Source organism: Stegastes partitus, unplaced genomic scaffold (genome assembly GCF_000690725.1).
Source record: "Stegastes partitus isolate 25-593 unplaced genomic scaffold, Stegastes_partitus-1.0.2 Scaffold2494, whole genome shotgun sequence".
NCBI lineage: Eukaryota > Metazoa > Chordata > Actinopteri > Pomacentridae > Stegastes > Stegastes partitus.
The window spans coordinates 1-19,504 of record NW_007580225.1 but is presented as its reverse complement, the minus strand read 5'-3'; the positions used below and the strand labels follow the sequence as shown (position 1 = coordinate 19,504).

The following is a 19,504-nucleotide window of genomic DNA, read 5'->3' as shown; positions in this document are numbered from 1 at the left end:
TCTTAAAAATTCTGACTTTTTATTAACCAAAACTATTAATTAACCAAAAATGAATTAATTTTTTATTTCATCTACCAAGCTAGTATACAATTAATTGCTTTTGCATATGTAAATAAACAAAAACAAACAAAAAAATCTCATGGAAAATTAAGGCTGGAGAATATATCAATGTATATAGTTGACTGTATTTTTTTATAAGGTAATGTTTTTGGGGGGTTTTTTTTACACATTTTTTTGTTGTTTTACTTAAAACTTTAGATTTTTTTTTTTTCAACCAAACCAATCAATTAACCAAAAATGAAGTAATTTAACAAATATTCTCTTTTTATTTCATCGATAACACTGGTATATAATTTATTGCTTTTGCACATGTAAATAAATCAGTTTCTACTTATTTGACTGACTATTGTGAATTTTGCCTTTTCTTTAATGGAGGGTCTGAATACATTTGAGGACGACTGTGGCCTATTTAATGTGATCCTTAGATAACTGATTTATTTTATTATTTTTTTTAAACTTCCGTTTTCTTGGAAAGTAGATGTCTACATAATATTAGATGTAACTAACGGGCAACAATCCCAAGAAGAATAAATCACAATTAAGATGGAGTTTAAAACACAAAAATCTCTTTTCCATCCAAGCTTTGAGAACTTGACTCAGCCGGTTCTAAAACTGGCAGGAAATCCTTGTGCTCATGTAGGACCGTTTCTCGCAGATAAAAAGCTGACTGATGTTTAATGTGTTTAGGTTCTTTGACAGCAGAGTGAGCTGAACAGTGTGTCCTGCCTCGGTCATGATGGTGGTATAACTCTGACATCAGTTCATGCAGCCTTGATGTTCACAGTGATTGATTTCACAACTGAAGCCAGCGTCCATTGTCTGTAAATGGATTTTATATTGTACAGAAGTGAAAGAAACCGTGAGTCAGGTGTGGTTGTGATTTACAGCCAAGCAGCTGAAACAGAAAACCTGCTACAAACTGAACTGAGGGTGCCGAGTTCAAAAGACAGCAGCATTTATCAGGTGTGGAAGGATCTCAGGATACGTTGGCTCTCCTCTGTCAATCCTGACTGCTCGTTTTGTGCTTTTTTTTGTCAATGAAAATGCTTCTCTTTAACCTGTAATTACCTCCTTGGGGTCGTACTCTTCTTGCAAGTTGCAGTTTGTCTGTCCAGACCGAACCCTTTAGATATAACATGTCATCACTGTAGACGTTTGTGTGAAAGTTTGTCATCATTAATATTCTTGCGTTGTGGCCAAAACTGTGTTTTCTGAGGCCACAGTGACGTCAGACAACCAAAACCAAACCAGCTCATCCTGGATTCCAAGTGAATTTGATCAAATATCAAACCTCAGCTAACGCCAGAATCGAAGCATAAAAATAAATCAGCTCCTAGACGGACACACACACATAACAGTGTCATCGGAGACCTTTCCAGAATTCCAGCTTTATTGTGACAGTTCATACAGACATCAAACAGCCCTCCGGAACAAGCAGAAAACCTTCTTCAGTTAACTGACGTGAAGCTACACTGACTGTTCCCTCCTGGACACCCAGAGGCTGGAACCAGCGGCCTGTAAACACTGTGAAGCTCGGTCATCCCTGAACAGGAGGGACTGCGGTTGAATCTCAGTAGTCTTTCCCTGTTTCCTCGCGTTTGTCAATTGAAGGAATCAAAAAATCTCATTGAAACGGTACCTGTAGACACTGTCCGAAACACTCTACAAAGCCTCTACGCGGTTCTCATGAAAAGTGTTATGTGCCTTCTTTTGTGTCGACAGTCCTATTTACAAACCTACCCTGCCTGGCTGGCTGCACACATTGCTGATCTTCCACAAACCAATAAGTCATCGATAATTATTAAAATAAGCTTCACATCAAGAGCAAAAAGGTAAAACCAAAAGCAGGCAAATTCAAAAATCAGTTAGGTCACTTCTCTGCCCAGATTGGCACGGCGATGCCAACACAGGGGGGAAAATAAAAAAAACAAGAACAAGGCCGTCATTGAACACAAGCAGGGCCACTGCTCTGACTAGTGTAGAGCCCGATCCGAAAACCTGTTTATTCATCAAGGAGGTCCACATGTCACCATGTGGGCTGAATTCAGAGATGTAAGGTGTCCTCAACCACTAAAGCACTAAATTACAGCAGCGGTCCAAGTGACGGACGGGGAGGAACTCTTCCCTCTCCAACAGAAACGATAATACTGAAATAGAACATTTCAATATGCAACAAGTCAATATATTGAAATATACAACCTCTTACATCCATATATTTCAATATACAAATCAAATAGATAAGAAAAAAAGTATCATACCGTACAGTGTGGTGATGAAGCTGTGTACTGACTGATGGGACACTACTGACCCCTGAACAGTGGGAAAGAGACATGAGGAGTCGTTGTCTTACTGTTAAATATACTGATTAGCCTTTTACCTGAGTGTGGGCTATCGTCTCCAAAGGGGCGAAAAAAAAAAACAACCAACTGTTGTGTTCAAATCTTGTGTTGTCTCACATTCACACACACGTGTACTCACGTCACACACGAAAAGGTACAGCTAAGAGGCTCGCAGGAGTACCGGTTTAAATAGTCGATATAAACACACCCAAAATCGTCTTTTTCTAAAATGATAATTATCTTTGGAGAGAGAGAAAGAGAGAGAGAGAGAGAGAGAGAAATGAAATCTATAAAGAGATCAGAGCTCCTTTCCATATCTCCACCTGTCCATGTGGCAGGAGCCTCCTGAAACCTCTCTGAGTTTCTGGGTGGAGTGTTCCAAGGAAATGAAGAGCGTCCAACAAGTTAGTCTTTTGTTTTTTTTTCTTTTTTTTGTTTTTTTTTTTGCATAGCCAGACAGTGGGCACGGCCACTGCAACCACGTCAAGAGTTTCAAAAGGAGAGCTGTCATCACGAGTGGGGAGCCTTGGTCCATGTGTAACCCCTTTGTACCGGCTGGCCCGGGGATGTTTAGTTGGTCTCCCTCAAAGGTGCAGCATCCCGCTCACAAGGTGGACTCTTTCTGGCGCTCGCGTCCGTTAGACGTCTTCTTGACTTTGGAAATCCCCTCCAGTGCCCCCGACTCTGTCACTCTACACAGAAACAAACACAATCAACAGTTACACAAGTCTTACACAACTCAAAGCATGATGGGAAAAAATATCAACTAATATTACAATATTTGTTATATAATGAGAAAAACAAACCCAGTATTACACTAAGGCTTATAAAATCACTTCTTCAAACACATTTTCTGGACTTGCTTTAAGTGATGTTGTCTCTTTATTGCTTAACGTGACTTCATTGATCCACACATTGCAGAGGAAGCAACAGAGAAGAGGTACATTTAAGGCATTTTAAGGAAGGAAGGAAATGTTTTCAAGGCAGAAACTAAGTGTCAGAGTCTTTAGGGGTTGCATCAATGACTGAGGACCAGTTCTGGGTCTTTCACCAGAGTGGTTATAGGTACCTACATCTCAAAGACATGCTTCTTTCCCCATGTGCACTGTACAGACACTGTGTGGGGCATTTAGCTCAGATAATCCTCAGCGAAACAGAAGGAGTAAAAGCATTCTGGGGTTTAAAGGGGTGAAATAGAAGATGCAGGCTCGTACAGACGTGTGCGCTTACACTTCATCCATCTCTACGTCTTCCTCGTCCTGGGGAAGCTGGAGGTAGGGGTTGTTGGACGCCGGTCGGAACTTGTAGCCCGTCAGCACAAAAAAGATCAGAGTAGACACCTCCACCAGAAACTACAAAAAAAAAAAACAACAGAGTTTGTGTTTAAGGTAAGAAAGAACGTTAAGATGTGAACTAAACAGGAATATTGCTCATAACAGCATCTGGCCTACAGCTGACAGCTACATCCCTCCTCCCAGTCAGCTCGCAGTGAACCTCATATGACTGGCATTCGTCTATTCAAACAGAAAAGTTAGCCCCTGTGCCGTTACTCATCCTTCAAATATGCTAACATCCTGTCAGTCCTGCAGGGAAACAATGGTGGTATTGACCATTTGTAACAACGCAATAAAGGACTTCAAATAAGTGATGTGTACTCAAACAGGAAATCAGGAAATTCTGCCCAGTCACTGCTGATTCATACACAAGTACAGAACGCTACTGTGCGATGTCATTATTGTCTTACCTCATAACACCACTGCCACTGGAAAGGCATGGTGATCTTGAGCAGAATGGCTATGATCCTCGTGAAGTAGATGTAACACACGATCTGAAACCCAAAAAACACCATTTAAGATAAAGACACAACGCTTGAAATAATGCAGTTTTTAAAGTACGCTACAATCTTCCCACTCTAGCTCAGGGGGAGTAAACACTGCTGCACAAAACACATGCTATCGAAAAGATCAGAAAGCGTTTGTGGTTGTTAGCAAAGTTTTTGTTCCGGCTCTGCAGCAGTGACTCTGCTGAATCAGAAGCCTGGAGAGGCCTTTGCCAAATGCCGTGACTCAGTAGAACTCGCTGTTCGCAGAAAGCTTAACACCAGATAATAAAAACAGGACAGATTAAAAATATTAAAGCAACAGCAGCAGCATCATCGACAACTTGGGTTTCAGTGTTAAGCTACCAATACTGTGGCTGGCGATTGTAATTTCACCGGCAATCTAGCGACGGTCAGATGTTGCAAATGGACTGAAGGTCAAAGAAAAAGAGAACTACACAGCTCGAGTCTTTCTTACCATCACATAATAATGCCGGAAGAGTTTGAGCTTCTCCAAATTCATGGCGGCTGAAAAAACAAAAACAGAGCGTATTGCCACATAAATGATCAACTGTGCAGCTCATAAAACCTTGTGGCTGTAACTGATCAGGAGTCTCACCTTTGCCATCGGTGCTCGATGCCTCTTGTAGGTGACGGATTGACCTTTAAAGATGGGACATTTTGAAAAACATAAATTATAAGTGCCGACTGATGGAAAACGTTATTTCCCATTATTAAAAAGCTTACGTACATGGTCTATGTGCTTGATTAAATTTTTAATGGAAAAAAAAAAAATCAATGAAGCCTCTTTCCATTAATCTGGAGACATCTGAATGTGCTGCCGTAACGTCTGGAGCACTTTTCTGTAAAAGGCTGCATGCAGTTAACAGATAGTACAAGCGACATACTTCAAGATGTTTGACGCTATTACGAGAAGGCTTTCTACCTTTCAGCACTAGATGTGTGGCAAACAAAAAAGAAAACATGTGTTCACTTTGCACTGCAAGTTGGCATCTATTACAAACTGTCATGTCCATAAGAATAAAAGTTCGCTGTGATGAAGACAGAGACTGTGAGGGGCCTCCCATAATAACCAATAATCTGTGTGTCGACTAAACATTAACAGGTGCTGAAGTTTAGTTTGTTGCTGCTAGAAGTCTATTCTCAGCATTTAGTAAATTCCTGCAGCATCAAACAACAGCAGGATCAATACAAGCGTCTCCAAAGCGAGACAGTCACACACATAAGAGACAACAACATCATGAATGACTTATCAGGGCTCCGGACTGCCAACAAAATGGCTGCATTCACAATCTTTTTTTTTTTGAGAGTGTTCAAGTTAAAATTTCAGCGCATCAGAATCAGAAAGCTTTATTGTCACTGCACCAAGTAGAACAACGAAGTTTGCTGTGCCTAAACTAACACTATGCATCATTCACACACTCCTCATTCACTTGTGCATCACTAGTGTGCATGATGCTCATGAAGCTGTGTTGGTGTCACGGTAACTGGCAGCTGCTGTGTTCACCACAGTGGTGGAAAGCAGCACTTCTATAACTTTGGTGAACTGCGCTATTTACGCTTAAAAATGAGGTCTTCTCATGAAAAACGGAGCGCACCTGCATCCGCTGTTCTTTCTGCTCATAGAAGAGCGCGCATATCAAAAAAATAAATAAATAAATCACTCCATTTCAATCTGACATTAGAACGCCCTAGTTTACTCTTTTCTAAAGTCAGTTTTGGTCACACACCTGTCTGAGCACCACATGTACCAACAGCAGCTACCGCAGCCTGCTATGTGGGGCGTTTAGGGAACACGGGTAAATTGTAGAGTCTATCGATAAGAAAATGTTCAGCAAGTCATATGTTTTGCTTGTGACCAGGTGGGAAGTGAGACCACATGAGAAAGTTGGTCTCACTAGTGCTACCAGTGAAAAAGTTAGTCTGGAACCCTGCTTATGATTACAAAAGACCTCCAACATGAAGACAGGACTGTTTAGGACACCGTGTACGATGGTTTTACTTCAGGCAGGCATGCTGTCACACGCAGAGTCACAGTTTATCAGCTACAGTTTTATCATTTGTTTCATAGCAGCTGCCTTGAGGTTGAGTCCTGATCTCCACTACAGCTGTTGGGATATTGTTTTACTGTTTATATAGCAGTAGTCATCACAGACGGTGTGTGTTTGGGACATCAGAAACAAACTAGAATATTAGTTATTGGAACAGTTCAATAAGCTTGATACAATAATGATAATAAATAATTGATCAGATTTATGTAGCGCTTTTCTAGACACTCAAAGGCGCTCTACATTGTCAATTATTCATTCACACACATTCATTTTGGTGGTGGTAGCTACGATCGTAGCCACAGCTGCCCTGGGGCAGACCGACAGAGGCGTGGCTGTCATTCTGCGCCTCCGACCACCACCTCAAACAATCCATTCATATGCATTCACACATGGGCTCTTTTTGGGGGGATTTTATGGCTTGTGCAGGTATAGATCTACAAGTGGGATGTTTAAGAAGGGGGTGTGTGAGGAGTTCTTGAGGATGATGTCGAACTTCCCGAAGAGTATCCACTGCTGAAGCTGCTTTTACTACCTTTCCCAGCTGAGGATGAAGACGAGGAGGAGGAGGAGGAAAGGGGAGGCTGAACGATTGGCCAAGTCTACATTTAGTTTACTTTTGTCTAGATTTAGTTTGGTTTTGTTTATTACTGCATTATTATGCAATCTGAGTCACTTGATGTACTGATCAATCTCATGTGTGTTACTCATGAGTTCCTCCTCACTGTCACGGGTAGAGCTGAATAAACCCTGAAGAACAATCATGTAAAAGTGCTCCAACTCTGAATGATGGAATTCTGTGACTTTTGGAGAGTGATGAGGCGAGCATATATGACATGACCGAAAAGTGCTAAATGTCTTGTTTTGTAGTCTTATATCTGAAAGAATGAAATTTCTAGGTGTTTTCCCAGCTACTCCACTGAGTAGAGAGGAACCTTGGCCATGGCTCCACCTGTCTTGACTAACCGGTGATTTCAATTATCCAGTCTACCATCTTGTTTACATTCCAGCGTGCAGTTCCTTATTGCTGTTAGGTAGTTAAATCTGTTTTCATCTACAAAACACATTAAAAAAAGAGAACTTTGTGTCCTGTGCCCAAAGTGCCACACTTTGCCTCAATGGAAACAGCTCATACACTCGTCCCAAATGTAGTCCTAATTCAATTTTCAATGGATTTTTAAAAATGGAAACTGTAAGTGATACAGCTCGGACAGATCATATGCACGCACTGACCAGACAACAGGGAAAAGGATGGCTCCGCAGCAGATGAGGTCGACCAGAAAGAGGATCTCCTTCCACAGATAGTATTCACTGGAGCCTTCCTCGGTAGACTCGATGATGATGTAGGCGACATTAGCGAGGACCTGGAGGATGGTGGGTGAGTGAGTCATCAGAAGATCTTCCCATAAAAGACAAAAACATCCCACAAATCTCCTGTTTGTCACTCATGCACACACACAGTACCTGCAGAGGAATGACAATCATGAAGATGTTCTTCTCCTTGTCAGACAAGATGTATTTGACGAAGGCCCAGCCGGTGCCAATCAGAGCCAGTGTGATGAACAGGAGAGCCCCTTTGAGCCTGGGAGGTACATAAAGATAAAGTTTGGTGAAAAAAACAAAAAAAAAAACAACAACACTAAACACTGTATTCTGCAGAAGTTGTACTTACAGATGTGTTATATAATACATGACAGCCCAGCCTTCAATAGGATGGCCCTCGGTGTTGATGAAGTGATAGTTGATCTGAGGGAGACAGACAGAGCAGGTGAATGAAAGGACAGAATGCAAACACAAGAGAAGAGATGACAATCTGCGCTGTAGTGACGGTGCTCTTACACTGTGGAAAACCAGGGACGTGGACTTGGTGAACGCCAGCGCTGCCATGAGCCAGTGGATCTTAAACACGCTGTACCTGTAAACAAGCGGACATGGGGAGATGTTTAAATGTGTCATGCACCACTGAATCTGTAACTCCTTGTCAATCATCGTTTTTGAGGTTTTCTTTTTTTTTTAGGTCGGTCACACTCACAGTTGAGACAGTGTGGGTGGCTTTTATCGTCTCACAGTCATTTTTTAAAAGCATATTTAGATTTATTCTTTAAAATATTTGGCAATGAAAACTTTTAACTGAAAAAAGTCAGAAAAGTCGACGGTATTCTTAACATTTACTGCACAGTTCTGGTGATGAACAGCATTTGTTTTGGCTCAAAGAAAATTCCCCAGCGAGGACCACAACCTCAGTAATGGTGCATACTGATTGAGAATGGTGGCGAAAGGATGAGAAGGATGAAGCTGAGTAAGATACTGCATTTTGAGGAAGGCTTCATTGGGGGTCAACTGCAGCTCTCAGGCTTGGCAAATCCCCAAAGAAAGCCTTCCTAAGAATGCAAAGAAGGTCTGTTGCAAAGAAGCTGTAACCGGTGGGTAGCTGGCTGGTTTGGGAAGACCAGCAACCAATGAACTTAATTAGGTGGTTTGAAACTCATATGTTTGAAGCTGATGTGGCTGCTTCATTGCTGAAGAAGTGACCACAAAAGAAGTCAAGGGAAATTCCATACATGAAGAGGACCTGAGTCAAGTGAATCAGGTGGCAACGTGGCCAGATGTGACGACATCACAGTCAGTAAACGCTGCTGTGACTTCAACCTGAAAAAGGATTGTTTTGCGTTATGGTGGCAGACTATGAACTCTGGGAGATTATAAGGAGTTCAAATAATCTTGCTTTTATTTCAGAGCACTGACAATAATTTCTTCTTCTCTGTGTAGACCAACTACAGTCCATTCTGAGGTGTTTGACTGGGAATTACCTTCAGAAAACCTAACTGATATGTGAGAACAGGGATGACCACTGGGACTACTGTGTTGAGGTGAGCTGGTATTTCCAGAGTCCTGCGTTTCTCGGATGCTTGTCAGTGGAAAAAAAAACAGAGGATATGATGTTTGTACAGGAGGCTTCTACGGATCGTTGATCTTCCTCAAGTGGACCTTCTAAGGTGGTACAAAGAAAGGGCGAATGATCAGTGTCGCTATTCAACTGAAGGGAGCGAAGAGAAGATTGCAGAGGAATGGATACGACTGACCTAATTATTGGACTGTGGCGAATTTGGTGTTGTGATGGTTCCTCAGTGCTTCGACTGGCATTTGGCAGGGTTTCTAGGCTGACCTGGGCTTCTTCATCAACGATTCCAGGTGTTTGTGGGTTTTCCTGGATTGCCGAGAGAGTACCTGCTTGAACTGGGCTCAAGAGGTTCTCTCCAGTTGAACTGAGGGACACGACTTCTTAAGACTTTAAACTAAACATTAGGCAAAGCCTGAAGCTTGGAAAGCGGTGTAGCGTTTTGTCGATCCAAGCATGGAAAACCAAAGCAAACATGTGCGCAGGGCATGAGGCATTATTGGCACTTGACAGGAAAGTGAGTCGTTGAGATGTGACACTGCACCTGAACTTCACGTAAAACTGTTTTCAATGAAAAAGCAGTCCTCAATGTATTTGGTAAATGTTTTGGGCCAACATCCTGTCTGACTTCAGCAGGAATGCTTAATCATACCGTGACACTGCAAGATTAACCTCAATCACCGACTACATAAAAAGCATTTCATCTTTCAGTCGTCCATCTGACATGTGTTTGACGAAACAGATACACTCTTAGGTTTATCAATCCAGCGGTCTACAACTAGATTGTATAACTACATAAGTACAGTGATCAGTGACCGCCTGTGTAGACATTGTGCCACATTGGTTACAAAATGTTGTTTAGTGGGAAGTTACTGAACAAGAAACAGTGCACAATCATGCTCCTGTCAGAAAGTTTGACTCTGTGGCCTGTTGCTGTGGCATAACAAGTTCATCTTCAGGTAAGCTTACACGCACTGTAAAAGAAAACCATCAGCAATTCAGGAGCAACCTGTTCGTCAAGTGGAAAGTTGCTTAAGCAAAAAACAGCATGAAAAAGATTTAAAATCATATTTGTTTGCCCACCATCTGTATATCTAACTATATTGGAAAGTAGATTTCTCTGCAAGAAGCTGGTATGTTTTATTAGAGTTTTCTCCTTGCTCCAGCTTAGGCTGCAGAAGAGTCTGAAGAAAGCCATGCGAGGGGTAAGAGTCTATGGATGGCAAGGTCTGTTGGTCAGTACAGCAACAAAATGTTTTCGGAGATATTGGATGGAACTGGAAGGAATTGACTGGATGGTGATTTGGGAATTTATGTTTCTTGTACTTAAACTTGTCAAACTGTGGTACCTTCAGGTCAAAATATTAATTTGTCTAAAAATTTGGTTTATAACTACATATCTGCAAAACTAAAGACAATCCCATCAGGCTAAGCTAGACTCTGGATTTAGCGCTAATTAGCAAATGTTAGCATGCTAACTCTCCAAGCTAAGCCAGTTACCATAATAAACATTGCATCATCTACGTTAGCATATAAGCGCTATAGTTGTGAGAATGTTAGTCTGCTGCCAGTAGCTGATAAAGCTCAACGCTACAATGTGCCTAAATAAGGCCTCTCACAGCTGCTAGCATTACTGCACAACCTTAGTCTTCTTAGGGTGTTGTGAACACTTCACAAGACATGCAAAGACAACATGAGTACACACAGGCTGTAAAGTGACTGGGCAATTTTCAATAAGGAAGTTGGAGGTTTCTTTTTTCAGTGCAGACAGTATTCATGTATGTGTGCCTGTATGCATGTGCACCTGTGTTTCATGAGGGTGTACACCCAAACCATGGCAGCGGTGAAGAAGACTCCAGCCATACAAATGTAAAGGCGAGACAGAGGAATTTCAGCTGCAGACAGGAAGCCATCGAGATTCTTCTCTCTCACGTCCACCTGCAGTGTGAACATTCAGGGTAAGATGTCGTACAGCAGCACATACACATAGTAACACAAACAAACAAACTCAGCTCACCGTGAATGAGTAGGGCTGTTTGGTTCCAGGCACCCGGTTCTGACAGTAGTGGAACTTGAGCGTGTACAGACCCTGTGCCTTCGGGCCAATCTCCATGTGGAACTGTAGAGGAAGGACAAAGAAAAGTCTTCACTAAAAAGTAAAGCCAATTAAACATTGCATCAGATCACCTATGATGGGAAAAAGGTGTACTTACACTAAAGTTGTAACTGCCGTTATTTTTGTCCAAAGCTAAAATCAGGTGGGGATGCGTCTCCAGCTACAGGAAAATACAGATTAGAAACCCATTCCATGAAGAGATCACAAAACAAGACACACAAAGACCTCTTACATTGAATGTATTTTCCTCCTCTTTCTTAGATTCGACTTCAGGGTTTGTTTTTTCTTCTTTGGTCTTAACCGGAGGTTCCTCACTCTTCTTGTCAACTTCTGACTGCTCGTGTGGCTCGACTGTCTTTTTGTTTACATTCTCTGGTGTTTTATCCTGGGTATCTCTGGCTTTCCTCTGACCTAGAGGATACAAATGCAGGTACAAAGCTCAGAGTGCAGTCTGCTTAAACTGATTCCATCATTCATTCTGGTGCTTAAATATAACTGCAAAGGCAAGTAAAATGCAGATTTTTTTTTAGGAAGTGTAAAGTGAGAACAACACTCACCCTTTGGCTTTGCTGTCAAGATGTTGTCTTGAGTACCTATAGCTTTCATATTGACACTACACAAACACAAACAATCAGTCTTTACATCAAGCTGTCAGGCATTGAAATACAAACGTCTAAATACCAGTGCTGAAGCATACTCACCTGAGGTCATTGATATCAAAAAGAAAAAGAATGAGAGGCTCATCATTGGCTGACTTTGGACTACTGAGCGGGCATATCTCCGTCTCCTCTGCCTAGAGGATAAAAACAATCACAATGAACACTGACATTTAAACATCTCACCTCAAAAGCCACCCTGTTTTATAAATAATCTGATCAACAGTGTCTTGTAATAAATGTTTTATAACTGAGGATGTATATCTAAAGTGTTCCTGGAGTGCATAAAAGCATGGCTAGTTTTAAAATGTCTGAAAATAATCCAGTGTAACGTTCTCAGGAATATGTCTGATTGTATGTACTTACTGTGTAGGACAAAACTCCATTAACCCGGGACCTGGACAGGCTGAAACCCACCTGAAGAAAGTGTAAATGTAGTCACTGTATTTAAAGGCACATTATCTCTAATATTGTTTACCGTCTCTAGGAAACAATATTTCTCTCCTCACTGCCTCGTCCTAACTGAATGCCGGCTGGCTCCAATGTAAGACTATTCAGGGTTTTTCACAATGACCAAAGTAAAATTATCTTTCAAAACACATGTTAATATTAGCAGCAAGTTTAGGGTTTGCCTGGACATGTATGCTTGCTTATTCTTGTGCTTAGAGAGCTGCAAATAGCAATCATTTTCATGATAGATTAACTAAAAATGTATTTTCTCCATAATAATATTAGTAATAACTATTTTGTTTGGAAAAAAACAAAATTGACAAGAGTCCAAGGTGACAGGATTAAATGTCTTTTTGTATTTAAACAGCACTTCGAAACAAAGGTACAGGACAAGCTGACAACAGGGATTGTTTGACTATTTTTGCGCAAAAAGTGCCTGAAGTTATGAAGGGGAGTCTCTGTTATTTATATATCACATTTAAAACAACTAAACAATTATCGAGGTTATCAGACTGACCAGTCTGGTAGGTAGTTTCTGATAGACTAATGCACAAACTTACAATTTTATACACCTTTTCTTAATTTAATAAACAGCATCTCCACTGAATGAAGCAAATATAAAAACATGTAAGGAGATTTGGCGGTATGAAAAAAGGTTTGTGCTTTGTCTGTCTGGTACTGTTAACAAACCCAACAGGACCAAATCAAACTATTCAAACGTATTACTTCGGCCTTCCCTGAACACTTTCTGACCTTGTACCTCCGACTGAGGCCTTCAGGCCAAAGTGCAGGACGTAACTTCTCATTTTAAAAAAAGCAGATTACAAATATATGGGTTAATTTTACATTAGTAAATTCATATAAACTGCTGATCACTTTATTTAAACTTTAACCTGCTAGACGATGCCTGTGATGGTCATTCTCAGTAAACAACTGGGCAATGCCTATGTTTGTCATATTGAAGATGCACATCACCCAGTGCAATGGTGCTGATGTGTTTCTTTAAATAGTTTTTGGACACTGAAATGGAGCTGTATGACTTCAGCTTTGGCTTGTGTAGGATTGTGTAAGATCATTGTAACACACATGTGCACTGGACTGTAATTTACCTAAAGCCACAGACACTGTAGAATAAACATTCACAAGTTTAAATATAGTAACCAGCTGTTTCTTTATTAATTTACTAAGACTTGAAGAAATGAAACCATATATTGAACATAAATAGAAGCATTTGGAAGCACACGGTAACACCTGTTGAAAACTACATTGATGGATGAACCAAGCCCAACAAACACACACTGACAAAAAAAAAAAGTACAAACTCTTCTTACCGGGTATACAGTGTAGTTCACCTGCTGCTGTGCAAGTCGCAGGGAACGCAGGTTGACATCCAAAGTTCCGTTTGCGTAGAAACCAAAGTTGTTGAGGTCGACGGCAGACCGAATTTCATCCTGGGAAGAACAAACAAGGAGAGCTCAGTTGTGATAAGCTGTTCAGTCGTGTAACAGTTAAATGGAGCTCCTGTACACGTTCTCATAAGCATTCAATTAAACCTTTCTTCAAACCAAGTTTCACAACGTCGCACCAACACGACATTGTGTTTGGACCGTCATCCGTCATTGACGCTAATTAAAGCTTACTAGCTAGCTCATAAAATGCCGTTTGGAGGACTCTGAGCAGCGTAACGCTCCTTAGCGTTAGCCTCTTAGCTAACGGTGACAGAACACTAGTTTGTCGCCTTACCTTCAGTGTGAGCTGGTGTATCCTGGCTTTGCACCCACACAGCAGTATAAGGAGTAAAAATCCAGCCACAAAACAGCTCCTGTGTGCCTCAGCCATCACCAGGCAGAAACCAACTTGCTAACGGTAACCAAGTGCTAATGTTAGCGAGCTACGATCCTGCCAGATGGCTAAATAGCAAGCTGGCTAGCCGTCTGCACGGTATACGAAGTCAGTTACTGTGAGGTTAGCCTTCAAATTTAGTGCAGCAACACCCAAATAACGTCGTTTACTGTCAGATTGTGACCATTAACATGTTGTTTTCCGGTTCTTTTGTGTTTTCATCGCGTAAGGTAACAGCTTGTAGATGGCAAGATCTCGCTTCCTGGTGTTGAATACAAGAACAAAATATTCAGCAAGGTTCGGACACAAGCGTCAGCTGCGGGTTTACAGCAGATACATCGCCTAAGATGCGTATCGGCGGACCACACAGTGCAGCCGATCTACGAAAACAGAAGAAATGCGAGTTATAAAAGGTCTCCACATGAATAGTCCACCATCGTGTCTTAATTTTCGGTGCAAACAATGGAGTTTCTCACTTCCACGGTTTTGACTACACCTTGAACGAGTTGTCCTAGATGTGGTCACGTGACTACTCTTTGACACTCAGCTTCCGGCTGAAGTCGTTCAGATGAGTGGAATGACCGTCCACGTCGGATGAAGTCCCCGGGTTGCCATGTCTGCACAGATCAATGATGGTCAACCCTTTGACACGTGGAACTTTAGCTTTATATTTAGATTAAAAAAACTCACTCTGTGTGCCACCAAACTACCAATGTTCTAATGTTAAATCCGATCCATTAGATGGACAAAACAAAACAAAACGCAAAATAAGTTTTGTTTTGTTTTTTTTTTTTTTTTCATTTTTCTGATTCAATCCAGACTTGACAGATTTTATTTTATTTGTATTTTTTTGGAAATCACAGAGCTATTGCAAGGAGCAACATTTGTGTGAGGACTGTTGATGTAAATACACCAGATCTATAAAATTATAGGTAACACCTTTCGACAAAGATGTCCACACACACTGTGTATCAGTAGATCAGGTTTATAGCCCCTCCTGCATTTATGACTTTGTGTGGCCACCGTGGACAGGTATCTTGAGGGAGAATTGGGAGTCATCTTTTTAAGAGCCCATATTACACTTTTCAAATCAAATCAAATCAAATTAAATTAAACTTTATTTATGTAGCACTTCTCATACAAAAAAAACAACACAAAGGGCTTTAGAGCATTTAAAAATATTGCAAAAAAAAAGAAAAACTGAAAAAAAGAAAACCCATTCCTCTCAGCCTCCATACACGCACAGCTACATATACACTCACACATACTCACACACATACACACACTCACACACACTCTCACCGTTGACCATAGGGAGACATGGCATGGCACTGAGGATCGTGGAAAACACCACCATTGGGGCCGTCCACACCGGGAGGACTTGCCAATGGTGACATTTTCCATATTACGCTTTTTGGGTGTCTCTCTTTTCTTTAGTGACTTATAGCTTTTTTTTTTGGTACATGTAAAATTTACAAAGCCCATGCCAAAGCGAGTTATTCTCCCACAGAAAACTCTGTTCCTTACCTGCCTGAAACACCTTGTTCTGTCCAGGCTGACGTTTACATCATCCTGTAACATATTTGCACAACACCTGCCTCGTGGCTACTTTGGCCCACCTTCAAACAAAGAATGAGCAGCTTCCTTGTAGTCAATCTGTACTCATTATCCTGCATTTCAGATCGTATCCTGTAAGGCCACGTGTCCACAAGGGTCTGCATGGCTTAGGTCATCCACGCAAGCCTGTGTGGACAGCCATTGGCAGCCTAAATTTTGTGGGTGAGCGGAGTGTCCACACTGCAAGGATATCAACTGAACATGTGATAGGAAAACAAATGGTACTTAAAACAGAGGTTCTGAGATTAACTCATAAGACTCCGTAGCATTATTCAGCACAGCACAACACAGATGCCCACCAGAGCTCCACTGTTGTCTAATGATCAGCACCATTATTCCTTAATGAGCATGAGCAAATGCACACTGGTGTTCAAAGAAGGTGCATCACCCCTTCAAACTGTATGTGTCATCTGAATAATCAAAGGCGATATTTCTTGCATTAGATAAGAATGACGTGTAGATGATGATGTTTTATTGCCTCAGCTGTAACTTTCAGCTACGTAATCACACTCTGCTGGCTCTGCAGTCATACGAGGCCTGTGTCGTCACGCCACCTGGTGGAGCAGACACATACATTTTATGTTTACCAAAACTGTTAAGGCTGTAAATTGAGAGCGGCTGTCAAATATTAGTTAGCGTTGCCTTAATTATTAAGTTATCTTCATCAATCGTCATTAATGTAACAAACAATCATGAAAAAATTTCATCTGGAAATGTGAAATTTCGAGGTGAAGCACACACACAAATTCCAGTTTATGTTAGAGGACTTAAAGGCTGGGAGTGACTGAAGCACTTTGTTTAACAGTCCCCTCTTAAAAATGCACATGTGAAATGAATGCAAAGCACATATTCTGACCACAGCATGGATTTTCTTCTGACTGTGTCTCTTTTTGTACTTTAAATCATTTTTTTCTCTTGTGAATCCTTTGACCAGCTGTTAACTATTCTCTTAAAGGCAGGATTTGTTTAGAGTTACACAGACTTTGTACAACAGATGCATATGTACTGCTGTCACTAATCATGCAGGGGCATTCGACTAAATAAATATTTAAATAATCAGAGTACACCTTATGACAAAGTGCAGGAAAGACATTTACACAAATCTGAAAGATGCAGGAGGAATAAGGATTTTTAAAGGTACAAAGTATGCACATAAAAAATATAATAAAAGTCAGATAGAAACTAACAACTTCAAGCTAAAAATAGAGAAGTCAAAGAAAAACTTTACATCCTGCTTCATTTTCAGAAGTGGTTTCACACTGAGACTGTGGCTCATATCAAGTCATGTCACATTTTTGTGATCCAGCAACAAATAGTTTTACATTACATTGTGTCGCATCACATAACACTCATGGTCATTATTGGATGACCTCATATACAGACAGAGAAGTGCTCAAAACTACAATAGAAAGGCTTAAGAGGTGTTTTGTATGTTATTGTAGTTTCTAGTCTTTTTCTTCATACAAACATTTCCACTTCTAAAAAAAAAAAATGTCTCCAGATTTAGCCAGTAACAGCTGCAAGACTGTAAGATCTAAATGAACAACCCCACAGATTTATTTCTCCCCTCTTTGAAAAATTCTAGAAAAAAATAACATTGATTTTCATCTAATCAAAACTCTATAGAGCAAAAAGCAGCCATACAGCAATCAGACATGAAGGGATGCTACGTCAGTTTTATTCTTAGTGGTACCAAGCAGCCTGCTGACGGATAAAACGTGGTCCCTGTACAGACATCTGCATGATGGAGGAGGTTAAACACACAGTACTTCACATTAAGTTCTTCTGTTTAGCATTTAGGTGTATGAAAAGAAAATACAGTAAAGCACAGCTACAGTGATAACAAACTATGTCTTAATGGGAGACATTATAGCAAATTCTGTACCGTAAAAACACATTTTAAACGCCCTCATATCTGTTGACAAATTCGCTAAAATGTGTTATAAATATCTGTATCGAGCGTACTCTGACTAAACAGTGGAAGTGAAATGTCAAGTGTTACCACAGACGATTATACAGTCATGAGAAAATACCTCATTTTAATTGGCTGGCAGCTGTTATTTAAAAAAGTACATAAACATCTGAAGGTCTCCCACATGTAGATCTGTAGGTTTCCATGCTACATGGATCATGTAATTGTATTTGGTAAAAAACTAATAATAATAATAATATAATCATATAATGCCCCACCTGTTATAGTTATCTTGGTGTATTTCATGTGTTTATTTATAGTTGTGGATGGTTACATTCAGTGGTCCAGTGGTGCTGCTGCTGATCATCGGGGCGACGAGAATAGCTCCTTGCTGAGCTGATATTGTGGCTGCAGGAGCTGCAGCAGCAGCAGCAGCAGAGGGGCTCTGAGCAGAGGAGGAGGTGGAGGGAGCAGCTGGTCTACTCTCTGCAGGTGAAAAGACACAGAAGAAAAAGTTAATACAAAACACGTGGTCACAGGCTGGGAAGAAGCAGATTGTTGGTTGCAGGTAGAGTTTAAGAAACGCATCATTCTCCTCACCAGCATACTTGCTCCTCAACGTCTCTGCTAAATCGTTGATTGTCATCTTCTTCAGGATCTCAACAGTGAGGCGCACAGCCAACTCTTCACCGTAGCTCTCTGTCAGCTTAGTCACAGTTACAATCCGGCACGCTTTCTCCAGACGTGACCTCGGAAATGGTTTACATTCGGCCAAGATGTCCATTGTGCAGTACCACTGAAAGGTTTTTAAATCATCGTCGATCAGCTCTTCCAGAGTATTGAAGAGCAGCACTTTAACCTGCATGTCTGCTCACTGAACAGACAGAAAGGGGGAAATTAGTTTTCAATTTACTTTGTCAGTCTTTGACTTGAAAGGAAAAACTGGCTTAAAGTTGAGAAGATCTTTGAGACTCAGAAACAGACTCTCACATCTGTCCATGTTTGAAACTGTCTTTTCGAACCCTAACACCTGGAGAGGGACTTCAAAAGTCAAAGTCCTCAAGTTTGTTGTTCTGAAACGTTACTAACTTATTAATAAATAGTGCAAAGTTTAGCACATCATGGTGTTTTCAGCAATTAATGCTACTGAATGAGTCAGGAATTTATCGATTTCAAGTGAAGTCAATAAAGAGGTTTTCCACTCTGTAGTACACAACCAGCAAACACTAGTAAGACATTCATCAGGGCAAAAACAGCTAAATCTGCTTCTGATAATGCATTTTGCTCTGCCTTTTCCAGAGACTAGGTGGTTAAAAATACAGTGGAGCTGATGGCCTACAGGGAACTTCAGTGGTTTAATATTCTGTTTTATTCTGTGGAACTAACACACAGACACAAAGTCAGACGACCTGATCTGACTTGAACCATGAACTCCTTCATCTCCCCATCAGCCTCAGAGGATCGACACTGTTCATACAATAAATGGTTTAAATCTCCATTGACAGAGCTGCAAACACACTGACAGTGAGTTCAAACAGAAAACAACTTCATTGTTATCATCAGACCGCAGCTCAGAGTCTGGCTGTTTGGTTCTGAGGAAGCAGCTTCTCATCACAGCCACAGGGTGAGAATAAGAAAAAGATTTATAGATAAGATCAGAGGTCTTACCGTGTGACCAGCAGCTCCAAACCTTACGGTGTAAAATCTCTTTGTGAGGAAGAAATG

The 19,504-nt window shown here is 40.9% G+C and overlaps 2 protein-coding genes across 3 annotated transcripts; both read right to left on the bottom strand.

Annotated features, from left to right (window-relative positions):
• Positions 1-1,423: 1,423 nt before the first annotated feature.
• gpr108 (G protein-coupled receptor 108) lies at positions 1,424-14,764 on the bottom strand. 2 transcript variants are annotated; one of them, XM_008305393.1, is made up of 18 exons: positions 14,152-14,760; positions 13,740-13,859; positions 12,325-12,375; positions 12,004-12,095; positions 11,860-11,915; positions 11,535-11,713; positions 11,400-11,462; positions 11,204-11,305; positions 10,991-11,124; positions 8,127-8,202; positions 7,960-8,033; positions 7,752-7,869; positions 7,521-7,651; positions 4,838-4,881; positions 4,697-4,746; positions 4,144-4,227; positions 3,630-3,751; positions 1,424-3,091 (listed from the first exon to the last, which is right to left on the bottom strand). In XM_008305393.1, exons 1-18 carry the CDS (start codon positions 14,245-14,247, stop codon positions 3,004-3,006), a joined length of 1,680 nt encoding a protein of 559 aa, XP_008303615.1. In that variant the 5' UTR covers positions 14,248-14,760; the 3' UTR covers positions 1,424-3,003. The 2 variants fall into 2 exon arrangements, with proteins under 2 accessions (XP_008303615.1, XP_008303616.1); XM_008305394.1 differs by having other exon boundaries at positions 3,003-3,091; positions 3,614-3,751; positions 14,152-14,764.
• A 2,214-nt stretch (positions 14,765-16,978) lies between these two features.
• Positions 16,979-19,504, bottom strand: LOC103375182 (pyrin-like). The gene is made up of 3 exons (XM_008305392.1): positions 19,448-19,504; positions 18,380-18,653; positions 16,979-18,265 (listed from the first exon to the last, which is right to left on the bottom strand). Exons 2-3 carry the CDS (start codon positions 18,642-18,644, stop codon positions 18,090-18,092), a joined length of 441 nt encoding a protein of 146 aa, XP_008303614.1. The 5' UTR covers positions 18,645-18,653; positions 19,448-19,504; the 3' UTR covers positions 16,979-18,089.

Coding starts and splice junctions, on each gene's coding strand:
- LOC103375182 (XM_008305392.1), bottom strand. CDS start 18,644: ATGCAGGTTAAAGTGCTGCTCTTCAATACTCTGGAAGAGCTGATCGAC. Junction 18,266..18,379: donor GTTGAGGAGCAAGTATGCTG/GTGAGGAGAATG, acceptor TTTCACCTGCAG/AGAGTAGACCAGCTGCTCCC.
- gpr108 (XM_008305393.1), bottom strand. CDS start 14,247: ATGGCTGAGGCACACAGGAGCTGTTTTGTGGCTGGATTTTTACTCCTT. Junction 13,860..14,151: donor TACACCAGCTCACACTGAAG/GTAAGGCGACAA, acceptor TGTTCTTCCCAG/GATGAAATTCGGTCTGCCGT. Junction 12,096..12,324: donor ATGGAGTTTTGTCCTACACA/GTAAGTACATAC, acceptor TTTATCCTCTAG/GCAGAGGAGACGGAGATATG.